Genomic DNA, 15354 nt, shown 5'->3' with positions numbered 1-15354 from the left:
TCCTTACCATAATATATAGCCAACAGAGAAGGTACATATGGCGGTGAGTCCGCTGCTCCTGCTGGGATACTGATGGTGCGATGTCCTCATCTCGATTAATATAAAGGGCAAAACCGTTGTGTGCTGAAAAAGAACAGAGACTAGGTGACACAGATTCTTATCATTGCCTCTCTATAATTGTTTTTTTCTCCAGTAAGAGAATGCATGCTGTCAATTCCTAGGAAAATGCTGAGCAGAATGCAGTCTATGGCTCACCGAAGAGATGGCGCCGACACAAAGACATGTAGTGCATTGATTGCTCCACTGGTATTTTTATTCTGTATCTTAATTTTTGAAATTTTGTTTTTTCAGTTATGGGGAATTTCTATAACATAGGAAGATGTATAGAAAAAATGGGAACATAAGAAAGGAATAAAAATAACCATGTTAACATTTTGGTATATGTCCTATTTTTTTCCTCCTTGTTCATATTACTTACACATAGTTAAGATCATACCGTGCATGCAATTTTGTCTTGAATTTTTATCACAATATTGTAGCATGAGAATTTTTGATATGTGGTTTTAGAAATTCTTCTAGAACATCAGCCCTGACCATAGCTGCCTAAAACTCCATTATATGGATGCACCAAGATTTATTTAACCAATTCCTGGTCTTAGACATTAAGATGTTAAAAAGGTTTTCAATTTTTCATTTATTAAAAACAACATGATAAACATCTTTTATAGAACTCTTTGTCTGAATATTAAATTGTTTTTTATAGTCAGAGGCTATAAAGATTTTAAGGCTGTTGATATATAGTGCCAAATTATGTGTGTATGAGCAGCAGGTTAGGAAACAATGCCAAATTAACTTCCCAAAAGGGTGTGCCAGTTTGCACTAGCAGTGCATAAATTTAGAAATGATGTTTGAAGACAGAATTCCAAGAAGCTCAGTGGAACATTCCCTTTGTTTTTCTGATCCAGTGGCAACTCTCTAGATACTAAGATTAGTGGATCAGGAGGGAGATGAAATTTATCCCACCTATAGGTAAGAAGAAAGGAAAGCCAAGTTTTTAAACCCCTCAAAGATCCAAATACTCTTGGTATTAAAATTTCATGGATAGATATAAGGAACAAAGAACTTCTTAGATAAAACTAGGTCAGGATATATGTTTACCTTCCAACACTTGAAATTTTCTCAAGAGTACAAAGATGGCAGAACTGGAAACTGACCCATTAGCAGGTTTAAATTCTATTTAATACCTCCAAAACAGCCATAAAAAAAACAAAAAACAACTTTGTCCTGCTCTTGCTGTATTGTTTGCACATTCAAGAAAAAGGCAGGAAATTGAATGTTATGATTTTCAAACTCTAATAAGTATTTTACAAAATGGAACCAGGTGGCAGGTAGGCATTGGCAGGTAACAGGCATGTTGGGGATATCAAGATGAACATCTTTGAAGTAACTTATTGTTTATATTCATAGAAAAAATGGAAAGACAGGATTTTGTAAGAAACATTAAGACCAGACATTCTTTGCTTCAAACATTCTCCTCTAGGTAATAGTTCTGACTGCCAATACATTAGTAATTAGAGTGTGGCCTTCCCAGAAAGTCAGGTGAGTGATCCCACAGTTGGCTAGCTTTACATTTCTTTATCTTTCATCCTACCTATTATTATTGTTTTAAAACAGTATAATTATTTCTGAAGGGAACCACATAAAATGTATGTGTGTGCTAATATGAAGACAGTATGCATTTTAAAGATCTATTCTACTGGTTTCTCTTCATAACCTAGTTATCTCAGATGACATTGGCCCAGAAATTTCACAAACAGTTTGGGATGCCAACAATAGTTTTACAATGGTGCATTCATGTAAAAGTGAAATATATAGCCAGCAATAAGGCTATCTTACCAAATCTTACATAAAAAAAATACACCTGCAAATCAAACCTTTACACTGAAGACAATGCTAATCTGATGGCCTGAGTGGGTCAGAAATGACCATGATTTCCGGCTCACTGATGTTAGGAAATTTCTTAAATTCTGCCTTATTCATTTCTCCAAACTAAGTAATAAATCATCCATTTTTCTATAAATTAATATTGGTTACATAAGTAACTACTCTGAATATGCTTAGTTATCCAGTTATTATTTTATCTAGCCTAGTTGCTGATTATCAGATGTCATGCATGGGAGGGTCAGGATGTGCTCTGATCATGCCAGGAAGAAAATCTAGTCAAAAAAGAAAGATCTTTCTAGATCACTTCATCGGTATCATCACCATTAAAAAGGAGCAACTTGTTCCATTAGTGACATAACCACTGACACAAGATCTCTTTATGGCTAGCCGTGAATGTGCAAGTATGGCCAGTCTTAGGAGAAGGTTTTTCTACAGCAAGGTAACAACTTATTCAGAATCTGCATGCACTGAAGAATGTATACTTCCCCTCTAAAAATTTATATTGCCAATATATTTACTCAAAACAGTATACATTAACAAATGTAAAATATTTATTGCAAACATAAATGTTACCCTACAGATAACTAAAGTTTTATGTACTAAAAAAAATGGTAAAAATCTATAAATGGTCCTGCTGAATAGCTAAGTAGCCTTTAGCAGCTTAGTTATAATTTTAAATCTGCTACAAGAGGGATAATTATTTTAGAACTGCAGGTACAAGAAATACAGCTCTGATCCATTTTCAGGCAACACTCTCCTTTAATGACTTAAGAACGAGGAGGGAAATATTGAACTCCTGTTAAGACCATCAGCTGCATAAGCACAGTAATCTTATGTTTTGTTCACCGTGGTATCTGCAGCACTTAGAAAAGAGCCTGGTACAAAGGAGGTACTCAATCAATATTTGCTGAGATAATTTAATCTTCAAAACAACATCCTAAGTGGATATTATGAACTCCATTCTGCAGATGAGGCAAGAAAGGCTCAGAAAAGCTAATTATCTCGCCTAAGATCCAGGGCTAGTAAGTCTGGAGGTAGGATTCAAAAGCAGCTCTGCCTGCCTCCAAATGCCATGCTCTTTTTTCTACATTAGAATTATATTTTTAAGAGATATCAGAGTTGAATAATCTTTGAATCAATAAACCTATGGGAGTACATAATTGAAGATTACTTATATTATCTCTCAAGAGATTAGAACTACTTTTTGGTTGGGCCTCAAAATAAACCAAAAAGTCTTCACTGTAAAAAATGAATTTTGTTAAATGTGTTCTTTCCCATAGCATATTATTATCTCAATAATTATAAACAATAAAATCAGCTAGCATGAAGTCAGAACCTGCTAGTGGTATGATGACAGTTGCAGATGGCTGGAACCAGACTCAAGAATGATCTGTTTTTATTTCCTTAACCACAAAAACTATTTAAAACTTAACAGTATTCTCAGGTAGATATAGATCCACTTTGGATAAACAAAAACGGAGATAAAGTCTGGCTACCAGTGGGGGCTCTTAAGAATGGTATCGGACTGTTCTCTGCAGTACATTGTCAAGAGAACAATTCCTCAGCAGCTGAGTTACTGTGTTGAAAACGTCTGACTTGTTTTAAGTGCTAAGATGAAGGGTTGACAGCCCAAGGAATAAACCCTTGATCTTCCATATAAACTCTGCCCTAGAAAGTCCTCCTCTAAGATATAAGTAGTGATCCTATCCCAAACTCTATCATCCACTGTTGCTCATTTTGATAAAGAGCTGCATTTGGAAGATTGTGTCCAAAAAAAGAAGCCCAAACCTATTTAGGGCTGTTGCATCCTCTATGTTTTCCCTAGTGGGGTTTGCGTGGGTTCCCTGTGATGGAGCAGAGTGACTACAGTCACGAACTGACTGGCCTTCCATGGCAAAGGTCTATCTGCAGAGGTGACACAGCAGGTGGTGTTACCTACACGCACGGCATGAGCGGAGGGCTGGATTCGCAGAAGAACCCATGATTTCATTATGATGTGAAGATCCTGAAGCAGATGGGACAGGAAAAAAGGCTTTTGTGGAAGAGGCTCAAAGGAAGAAAGCAGCGTAGCGAAGTGGAAAGATCAGGAAACTGGCATCTGAGACCTAGTTCTGATTTTGTCCCTCCTTACTCTATGACTGGCAGGTTCTTGCACATCTGGGACGCTTGGTATCCTCCTCTGGGGAGGACTAAATTCCTGCTTCTCAAACTTCTGACATGAAGAACTAATGTTAAAAGTTTTGCTATAGCAGGTACCAAGGCTAACTGACCTACGCATTAGGAAGAGTAGACACAGTGCCAGGGAGCACAATACCTTTAGGGGCCCATGAAAAGGTTTTAATTTCTTTTAAAATCAGAAGGAAAAAAATGAACTTTCAGAGTTGAAAATGATATTCATCTTTATACCAATGTAGTCACAAGCATCACACACACACATATATACACACGGTTATACACACACACGTGCACGCTCACACACACTCATTGATGTAAGGAGGGACACGTGAATACAAAGTGCCTAGAGCCTACCAAGGTCATTGGGTGGCCCTGTCACGTTACTTGATTTAAAACAATTTTTTTTAACTCAAATCACATTTTTTCTTAAATAAATATATTTAAAGGGAAACTTTATGTCAACTGTCATAAATGGACTATCACTTGTCATAAATAGAGGATAGCCACGAAAAATACAAAATGAAAATGAATTAATCTTAATAAATTTTTGCTAGATACGTTTGCCTGTCAAAGGCTCTGATTTCTAGGCCTGCTCTCTCTGTGTTGTGTGAGGGTGTTAGTAAGTAGCAGAGGAGCATGAAAGACACAGTGGCATGAAATAAAGAGTCTCCTAAACAGAATTAGAAGGATTGCAAGATAATTCGGAGGGAATTACCTTTTCACTATGTGATTTAATATTATTAAATGCCAGGTTCTTGTGCCACATAAATTATCTTGCATACCACCAGAGCTACACAGCCCACATATTTGGATGCACTGGAGTAGATTATTTATAAATTGTAGTTGAACCTTCTAACTACTAGATTATTTGATTTATAATGGATGTATGCTCACCAGAAAAATGAAGAGTCAGTAGGAAGTTTAGGTGCTGACAGAGGAATGTAATGGTATTTAAAGAAACAGGTTCTCACTACATGAGAAGGATCTGGACTAGCTATTGGGAAAAACATTTTGACTATCTGTGATGGCAATCGGCGGTCTATATACTAGAGGAAAAGTTTTAAAATGACCTTTGCTGTCAATTAATAGAAGGATAAAACTCTGCCGTGTGATGGTATAAATTCAGGCAAGTGGGATGGATGAATGAGTGGACTTCTTGAGATTGTTTTAGTTCTCTAGAATTGAGAGTGGTAATCAGAATGTATAATACAAAACGTAATAGGCAAGATTGGAAGACTGTATTCAACGGACATTTTTCTGGTCTTTCCCCTTCTCTTCAAAATACTTTCTCGATAGGAGAGTACTGCTCCCATATCATACAAACACCGGGTAAAAATCGTTTCTTCCTAGGAAGCAAAACCAGCTTTTCAATGTGAGGTGTGAGCAGCCTTGCTGGGTCATAAGAGAGCTGGCAATCCCATATCCACCTATGTATTTGCAGGGCACAGGCAGGCCTCTGGGGGTGCTCTCGCAGCAACCTGTGGATCAGATCATCGGGGAGCTTGCTCTTGCCTTCATGTTTTCTAATAACCCTGTGACAACCTCTGATCATAAATAAAGGGATGGCTGTGTGTACATGTGTGAGTGTGTGTCAGTGTGTACCTGCATTCTGTGGGCACCCAGGCTTCAGGCAGGGCTACAGATGTGACAGAACTTGCCTGGGAGAATGCGGTGAGTGAGGGTCCCTGTGAGGTCCAACGAGTATATGGGTGTATCACAAATAAAAATGACATGGAAAACTGCCCTTGGATACAAAACGTCACATACTTCAGATTGTCATTTGAATATTTTGTTTGTTTTTTTTCCTTTTTCCTCTCAGTCAACCGTAGAATGAAACGGGATTAAAAATGAGAAATTTTAATTCTGAAATAAAGCAAGAAGAAATTTCCAGATTTGAAAATAAAGCCCATGGCATTAGCAAAATATGATCTAAAATGATAGGAAGACTGCTGATACCAGAAAACTGAGAAGAATCACAAAACAAAACACTGGCTGACCTTGACCTTTGGCAGAGCTTCTGGGCCTCTCACATAAGTCAAATGCTTGATGAATACAGGAAAATGCAGCATTGGGCAGGGCATGGGCAGAATTGAAGTGGATCTTCCCTTGGGGCAACTGTAAGCTCAGTCACTGGATGAGGTGTTTCTCCTCTTCAAGGGGGACAGAAATGACATCCCAGGCAGCTTGGAAAGAAAACTGATGCAAACTCTAAAAAAAATTCTGAATTTTTACCTCTGAAAATCAGACTAAATGTTTTATCCTGAAACTGTCATTATTAATTTTACTCATTGCTCAGCTCAAAATTTGCTACCCTTCCTCCGTCCCTTCCTAGCAGAGGTATTGTAGTGTTTTGAATTACCTGAACTGCCAGTGTCAGCCACTGTACGTTTCCATTTCTCTGGAAGTCAAATGGAACTTCCTCTTATCATAGGATTCCCTCTCCTAAGTACTGTGGTGCTGGTTTTAGTTTGATGATGCCTGTAAATATGACATAGAACTTCTCCAGAAATGGCCAGAGATTTTTGACTGTGGTCTTTGGCCATGGCATTGGGTACCTGTTCCCGCTGGCTGTCAAATCAGCCTGAGAGGTCCTCACACCAGAGCAACCTCATTGGTCAAAACGAAGTTAGAAACAATGAAACCAGGGGTAAACGCTCAGGTTCAGAGAGAAGCAACACTTATTGAGTGTATGTTCCAGGCACTTCCAAAACTCCTTATAGGCTAAGTATTAAATTTGGGGTTTACTCAGTTCTAACATTAGTCCCAGCAACTCTTAGGATATGGTTTTAATAATTAGGTCAAATAAACAAAACAGTGCCAAGTATATATCCTGGAATTAAGAGCAGCTATGCACATTAGAAACCATTACACTAGGACAGTGACACGTTTCACTGGGCTATTATTTTTGCATTTAAAAAGCATTTTTAATATGACTGGAGGGCAGTGACTATCTCTTGCTGAATCTTCCTAATGAAGACATCCACGAGGTGCTAAGTGGCATCCATGAGGCTCCAGTGTGGTGTGTATTAATATTTTCTTTTTCCTTTTCAGCCTGCCAGCCTGTGGGCCACCAATTAAGGAATTTTTTTGTGAAAGGGACACCAGAGATGACCCAAGTTGTACCATAAAATCTAAGAGAGACTTTTAAGTGACCTAATGTTCACTTCTTCTACCAAGGTTTCACACTTAGTATTTGTAGTTATTCCAGAATAGCACCTCTAATTACTGCCCTCACACAAATGGTTACAATAATGATACACATGCAGACCCTCAGGCTGTGATGGTGCAAAGGCCAAAGTGATCCGCTGTGCTCGGGCGGGTCAAGGGGAGTCTTCACAGAGCAGCAGACATTGGAGCTGGGTTTTTAAGTGTGACTAGGGGCTGACAAGCAGAGAGGGGGTAAAGGAAGGAGTTCATTTCCAAGGCCGAGGAAAAAGTGTGTCAAGGCTCAGCACAGTCCACTAAGGGGACTGTCACCATTGCAAGGCATGAAAGAGTATGGAGACCTAAGTTTGGGTGGGCGAGGTAGGCATCCACCAAATCCTGGAGGGCTTTTGGATAGACTTTGTCCTGTAGAGGACAGAGATTCTATGGCTTAAACTTCTTCCATGGAGTGTAAGGTATACAGCAGGAGAAAGAAACCTGGACGTTAATAGTAGAAAGATCAAGCTAGAGTCACATGAAGGAGGGAGTGGAGACAGGAGGGATTTATCTGCCAAGTCACTCCCCTCTCTGCCTTGCTGCTGTCCTGCTGGTCTTTTGTCAAGGAAGGGATGATTCTCCCCATGGCTTTATTCTTAGCCTCTCTCCTCTCTCCTACCTCTCTGCAGCCTCCTCACCTGCGATCTCACCCTTTCTACTCTTCTTTCCTCCTCTACTTTAATAGGCATCATAATACTGAATATAACATAAGGAAAAGAACAAAAAGAAAGCTAGCTTGTAGCTTTGGCAAGTATCTATTTGACAGGTAAACACATAAATGTGACTCTTTTCATCCCTGTCTCTGCTGCTTCCCCCCCTCATTAACTGTTGTGCACAAACATGGAGGACACAGTAGCAGTTACTGAGTTCTGCTATTATCATATTTAGTTCTCACAACAATCCCAATGCAGTAGTCATCTTCACCTTCGTTTTATACCTAAGGAAATGGAGGAAACAGGAGTTAACTTGTCAAAGGTGGTGTAGAACTTGTAAACGGTGCAGCCAGCATTAGACCTCAGACCTACCTGACTCCAAAACCTGTGCTTTTACCAAGACACACTGCTTCCCGTGCTCATTTCTTCATCTGTTCACTCATTCCTTCAATACCTACTGTACTCTTACTATGTGCCAGTCATGATTCCAGGTACTTAAAATTATCCCAGAACAGAGCAAAGGTCCTTGCCCCCTCGGTGGATTATAGTTCTAGGGAATACATTTCCATTAAGCTCACCTTGGAAAAAAACCTAATTCATGAGGGCTGCATGTGTGAGATCTTATAGTAAAAGTGGGTTCACACAATACATGCAAGTAATAATTGAAATTATTTTGTGACATCTATTTACTGCATGTCAGGAACTGTACTAAGCACTTTACATGGATTAAAACTCATTTAATTCTCACAGTAATCCCTCAGGTATATAATATTATTGCCATCAATTCTATTTTATAGAAACCGAGGCACAGAGAAGTTAAGAAGAGTTGCTCAAGTTTATCCAACTGGAAGGTGCTGAATTTGTGCTCAGACTTCGGAAGTTTTACTTCTGAGCTGACCTTTTTAAATACAGCCCATGATGCTCTACTGCCTGTGGAGCACTGGGAAGACACGAGGGTAGGGGAATAGCCCGTGGGAAATCTCGCATTAGGGAGAGCTAGCTCCCCATCTTATGCCTGTGCCTGAGAGAAGGAACCTAAAACTTCCTCTCATCTCCCCACCATTCAGCTTGGTAAGAGTCCAGGGGCTGAGGGTTGAATGGCCCCTACATCCAAATATCAGACCAGTCTTTATACTCATGTGAGAGGGTAAATCCCATGGGTGGTGAGGGCCTCATGGAGGTAGAGGGGAAGGAGTGAGAATAACCCCAAGCCACTGTCACGGGGCAACATTTCTTTCTGAGATTAGTGCTACCTTTCTCGTCTTTCCAATGGCATACTCCCCTAAAAAGTATTTTTGAAGCATTTTCAGGGGTGAGGTGAAGAGTGAGAGAAGAGAGACCAAAAGGAAATATAACAGAGGTGGACATCCAGGGAACAGCAAAATTTAATTAAGTTCTCCTGTAGTTGGTAAAATTTAAAGCATTGAAATAGTTTCTCAAAGATCATGAAAAATGACAAGTTTGGGGAGCATCAACAGAAAAATGAAAATCATTGTGAAGAGCACTCTGAAATTTAACCAAAAGAAAAAACCCTTAAAACTAACTAGATGTTTAATGTTATTCACCCACTTCTCAGAAATTATTTTCTTAGTAGAATTTACTCATCCATAGCTATCAGCGTCCTCCAATATCAAGGCATGGCTCTAAAAACACAATTCTGACTATTTGGTTCCCCTTTCTAAAATCTTCCCTCTATCTTCATTCAATCAAAGGCCAAATTTCTTGGCATTGCCATCAAAGGCCCTGTGTGATTCAACCTACTTTTCTAAATTAATCACATAACACTCTGGACTGGCAACTGTTTATTATTCCACTAAAAGACCTCAGACTTTCATGCCTTCATTCATGTTCTCTCTGACTGGAATCCCTTGATATTTGGGATTTTATCCCTGGTATATACATATAGCAGAGTCATTTTCTTTCCATTGAAGAATCATCCCTTATATTTCTCTGCATCCACAGTTGGGTGGGGCCATGGAGGGTCTAGTTCTGGCCAATAGGCCTACTAGTAGCAGAAGTGATGGGGATACTTCTGGATACTTCTGGGCCAATGCATTTAAGAACTGGTGTGAGTTCACTCTCTCTCTTCTCTGCCACAGAGACCTGGGAGCTATGTGTTGAGATGATGGAGACGCAGGATGGAAGTGTTCTGGATTCCTGAGTCACCACCTAGAAGGAAGCTGCTCTGGCAGGTCAGCTGGATGGCAACAGACTTTGCTTGACTGAGAGATAAACTTTATGGGGCTAACCTTCGGAGCGCTCAGGACTAAGCTGCTATCTTAGAATAAGTTAGCCTACCCTGACTAATACACTATTCCACATTGTCAGCCCTGTCCCAGAAAGAGTTTTTTATTTGGTGCCCTACTACATACCTACATGGCGGCACTCAGTGATTATATGCATGTATTATACATATAATATATACAAATGATATAGCAGTATGCCACATAATGCTATAGTTAGCATGAGGGAAGGTGACCCTGGTGCATTGGGAACACTTTAGGGAGAAGGAACAAACCAAATTGACCATTGTAGGCTCAACTTTTGTTGAAGAAACATATTAGTATGAGTTTCTCTTAAGCAAACCTTGTTTTATCATTAGCTCTTATTAGGAAAAAAAAAACCCTGCAATTTCAGAGGAATAAAAAACAAGTTCCTGAATGCAATGTATAGGTAAATTAAAAAATACATTCCTCTTTAAGGAAGAAAAATGATAATTTTCTATTACAGAAAGAAAAGGAGCTATTTTACCCCAAATCATATTCATAGGGATTAAGTCACCAAACTAAAGCTGCATATTCACAAAATATGTGGAAGCATTAATTTTTTGAAGTGAAAATAGTAACACATTTCCATCAGCTTTTATAATTTCATTGCACTTTTCTATCACAGTGTGGGAGCAAATTTCAATGATCCTAAAGATGCCTCCTCACTGAATCTTCAAATACAATGATTTCAAATGGTTTTAATTTGCCCTTGTTTATGATAAAATAAATGTTATTTTGATTGATTGGCAAGCATCTACTAGCAGCAATAAGAGCAATTATGTTTGACATGGAGACATTATAAAATCTATAACCCAAACCTTTAAAGCCTGATTTAAAATGTCAAATTTGACTTATGAGAACCAGTCATAATTCTGCTTCATGCAAAAAGCATTAGGTTAATGCTGGAGCAAAGTACTGTTGCCAAGCGTGCACTGGCATAATTAATCAGGGATATTTCAGATACGAGTCATCTCCAAGGGGTTATTGATTTACTGTCATGACACGTTTTTCTTATGGGCTGAGATGGTGCTCTGGAACTGGGATGCACTGGCATGTATTTTTCAGTGACTAAGCCTTGATCTGTCCTCCTGGATTCCTGCCATCCTTGCACTGACATCTGCAAACACTCACACTTGACAGGCTCATGCCCCAGCGTGGTGGCTTCCAAGCTGATTAGAATTAGTTCAGAGGGGTTTTGGACTAGTCTGAGTGTAATCGAAAGCAGAGAGCTATGAGTCTCAAGAGAGTGACATGCACCCTGCAAATGGCATCATGTGCATGTGCAGACACGGATACATATGCAAATACATACACAAGCACACACTCATGCACTCACACACAAGCAAACACACACACAAGAACACATCCATGCATTCACATGCATGCAAACACACACAAGCACACACTCATGCACTCACACACATACAAACACACACACAAGCACATATCCATGCATACACACATGCAAGCATACACACCAACACACATTCATGCATATATATGTGCCAGTACATATGTGCAAACACACACATATATGCACCCATGCATACACACCCATGTGTGCACACACAAATGCACACACACACACTAACATACTTAAAGACTGAGGAAGATTTCAGTTATCTTCAAGGTCATTTCTATGACCTATTAAATGTAATTAAAGCTTTTAGAGAAGCACTATTTTAAACACATATTAAAGTAGCTATAACTTAGCTCTTTCTCACAATGATTCCATGATATAGAGTAACACTGTCAGAAGGAGCTTTTAAAACTCAAAATAGTCAAGTGTAATCTCTCAAAGATTACAGGAGAAAGTCAAAGGAGAAAAAGGCAGTTTAGCTTACAGCTCAAATATTTTTCTCCATAGCCTTTGGCTTTGCAAACAGAAAATTACATACTTTCAACACAAACCAATGTTGATGGTTAGAGAAGTGTAGGTGGGCAGAGAGTAGGTAATGGGTAGAGAAAGCTAAGACATAGGTAACATCTCTGTTACCCTGGGCATAGCACATCAAATTCCCATGTCACTTCCAGGTCTTTGTTCAAGTTATAGTTCCCTGCACCATGTCTTGCTCAGGCTGCCTCTATGATTGGGTGGTCAGCATTGAGCCTGGATGAATGAAGACTCTAGTGACCACATAGGCTCTGCTTGCTGAGGGAGGTGAGGAAAGGGTGGGGCCAGGAAGTCATTCACCATTAGCTGGCTATGCAACTTTGAGCCAACTGGAGCCCTTCTGGACCCCAGGCTCTTCATCTGTAAGAGTCTGTGTGCTGGATAGTAGGGGCCTCATTCAAGTCTTGGGAATTTGTGTTTGCACCCTTCATGACACATTTATGTATTCAGTGTTTATACCCACCCTTCCTTCCTCCTTCCCTCAGTGTGTAAACTTTCCATTTAAATGCTATATCATATATATAGAAAAGTGTACAAATAGTAAATGTCCAGAAGATCAACAAATGTTCACAAAGTGAACTCACTCCCGTAACCAACACCTGGATCAAACAACAGCATTACATGTCTCCCAGAATATCTTCCTCAGACTCTTTGTCAAAACTACTCCTCCAAAGACAACCATAATTCTGACTTCAAACACTCTATGTCAGTTTTGTCTGATTTTAAAATTTATATAAATGCAATGATACAGTATGTATCCTTTTGTGTCTGGCTGCTTTGGCTCAATGTTACATTTGTGAGATCCATTATGTTGCAGTGTAGAGTTGCTGGTTTTCATTTGCAATGCTATATAGTATGCCATTGTGTGAATACAACAGTTTATTTTTCCATGCTATTGTTGATGATGCTGTGGTTCTTTCCAGTTTGGTACACATAGGAAGAGTGCTGCTACACCCACTCTCATGTATTCTTTGGTTGAACACGTTTGCATTTTTTTAAAGCATATGCTGAGGAAAAGAATTGCTGGTTCATAGGACATAATCTCAGATATTCAGATTTAGCAGATAATGTCAAAGAGTTTTCCACGTGATTACACCAATTTACCCTTCCATCAGCAGCATACAAGAGTTCCACTTGCTCTGAGTCTTTGTCAACACTGGATATTGTCTTTTTCATTTGAGTCATTCTCACATTTGCGCTTTGAATTACAGAGCTATGTTTCAAACTTATCACCTTTGACCCAAGCTATCTGGACTTCCCTACTGTTACAGGTCAGGTTCCCTGTGTGACAGACTCTGAGATGGAAATCAGCATGCAGAAGTTTATTAGGGAATGTTCTAGGAACAACACCTGTCAGGGGAAAAGAAGGAAGTGCCATCCAGGCAAAGAAGATGTGGGATGCTGATGCAGCCTCAAAAAAGCCCTGAGTTGACCCTGCCAGGAGCTGTGAAGCTTGAGAAAGCCCTTCAGAGATGCCCCAAATTGGCGCAAGTAGGCCAGGTCTTTATACTCCAGCATGGACCAGTTATGGGATGTGTGGCCGCAGGGAAGAGGGAGTGACCTTAATAAGGTATTTCTCCTTGGACACAGGCAGTTCCTGCAGAGGGCTGAGAGGAGAGGGCTGAAGCTGGCAGCACTCCCAGCTGCTGGGGAAGTAAGTCCTTCAATCTCCAAAGGGGACCTGTGTGACACATCATAGCATCCACCATACATGGTTAACACCACACTGAGGAATAAAGCTGGTCTGAACCTCTGCTTATAAAATCCGTAGATGGAATACCTAAAATGAATGAATTCCGACAATTCACAATTGCACTGCAGGGCTACGAACTTGCTAACATCAGCATTTATGGGGACTTGGTGCATTTATGAAACAAGAAACTAGTCAGTACATGGTAAAATTCCTCACTCCCACCTAATTTGGGTGCTATAAAGTCAGCCACTGTAATTTGATATATGGTCATGCATGGCTAATAAGCCTCCTTGACATATAACTGGGTTTCTTACTAACCAGGGCATAGTTGGCACTTCATGCTCTTTAAAACTTGTTATCAATTTGTAGCTATTTGACACCGTACTCAGCTGAATAAGGCACATGCTACACCATTTGGCTGTGGCCCCTGTAGATCTGAGGCTCAAGGAGCAAGGCCAGTCATACAGGCAACATCCAGTGCTTATTCTTCAGTGAGGCCGTGCACTGGGGAGGGGACTGGAGGCAGAAACACGCTTTGGGCTCCACATGGAGACCACACAACCAACCTTTGGTTTTATTCTCTCTTATGGCCTTGTGTTTTGCTGTTTTCACCCACAGACCAATATTTTAAATGACTTTATTTCCCAAACCATATATATCAAGTCATAATCCCCCAATTTTAACATAATTAATTAAAGATATATATTTTGGCCAGCTTCAGATCATTATGAGATCAACAGTATTACAACATTGTGCTCATAGTGTTCAGCCAAAGCAAAGAAATGTGACATTTTCATTAGCCTCTGCAGCCTAATCATGGGTAGAGATACATTTTTTTTTTAAAGTTTAAAAGCAGCTGTGGATCCTTCTTTATACCTGCTTTCATTGACCCCTGGAAGTCAGGTCTCCACTCTGCAGCTGCCTCTGGTAAACAGAAAAGTCCTTAGTGTTTATAGTGATGAGTGGGGTTTATATCTCTTCACCAGGAGTCCCCCTCATTGGCGGAGTCTGGACCTGCAGGAACTGTTCAGCAGCTCCTGTCTTTACCCCTTGCTCCCGCCAGCCTGTCTCCCTGACTCTACCTTCCTCTTGCTTCAATAGTCATGAATCCAAGATGTCTCGGAGCCACTCAAGAAGGAAGCAGGATGAGGTCAGGACTAACCAGGAGCTCTGAGAACTTTCAGCTTCAAGAATTAGAGAGGATAAAGGGGAAAAGATGGGGAAAACATTACTCAAAAGATATAGAACGCAGAGCGTTATGGGTTGCATGAACTAGATAGAACACCCAGTTCCTGGAACACTGGGGCTAGGAATCAAGTGAGTTGAGGATTATAGAAAAGCTGTGTGCTGTGCTATATGAGGATAGGCAGCTTATGGGGTATGGAAGTAGAACACACTAAAAGTAAAAATTGATTCAATAAATGTCTTGGTAAATGGGTGAATATGATCAACAAATAAAGAATGGCCAGGAAAAGCTAGGATGCATTGAGAGTGTCAGGTGTCCTTACAGTTAAGGGGAGACAAGCC

At 39.9% G+C, this 15354-nt stretch overlaps 1 protein-coding gene across 5 annotated transcripts in view; it reads right to left on the bottom strand.

Moving 5' to 3' along the window:
* AIG1 (androgen induced 1) overlaps window positions 1-15354 on the bottom strand; it is a 228684-nt gene that overhangs the window by 42997 nt on the left and 170333 nt on the right. For all 5 annotated transcript variants that reach the window (XM_045544481.1, XM_045544485.1, XM_045544482.1 and 2 more), the window contains one exon: window positions 8-123. In XM_045544481.1, the coding sequence (XP_045400437.1) occupies window positions 8-123 (116 nt within the window). The remainder of the gene's footprint in view (window positions 1-7; window positions 124-15354) is intronic.

This window comes from Lemur catta, chromosome 2 (assembly GCF_020740605.2).
Source record: "Lemur catta isolate mLemCat1 chromosome 2, mLemCat1.pri, whole genome shotgun sequence".
NCBI lineage: Eukaryota > Metazoa > Chordata > Mammalia > Primates > Lemuridae > Lemur > Lemur catta.
This window is presented reverse-complemented; position numbering and strand designations above follow the sequence as displayed.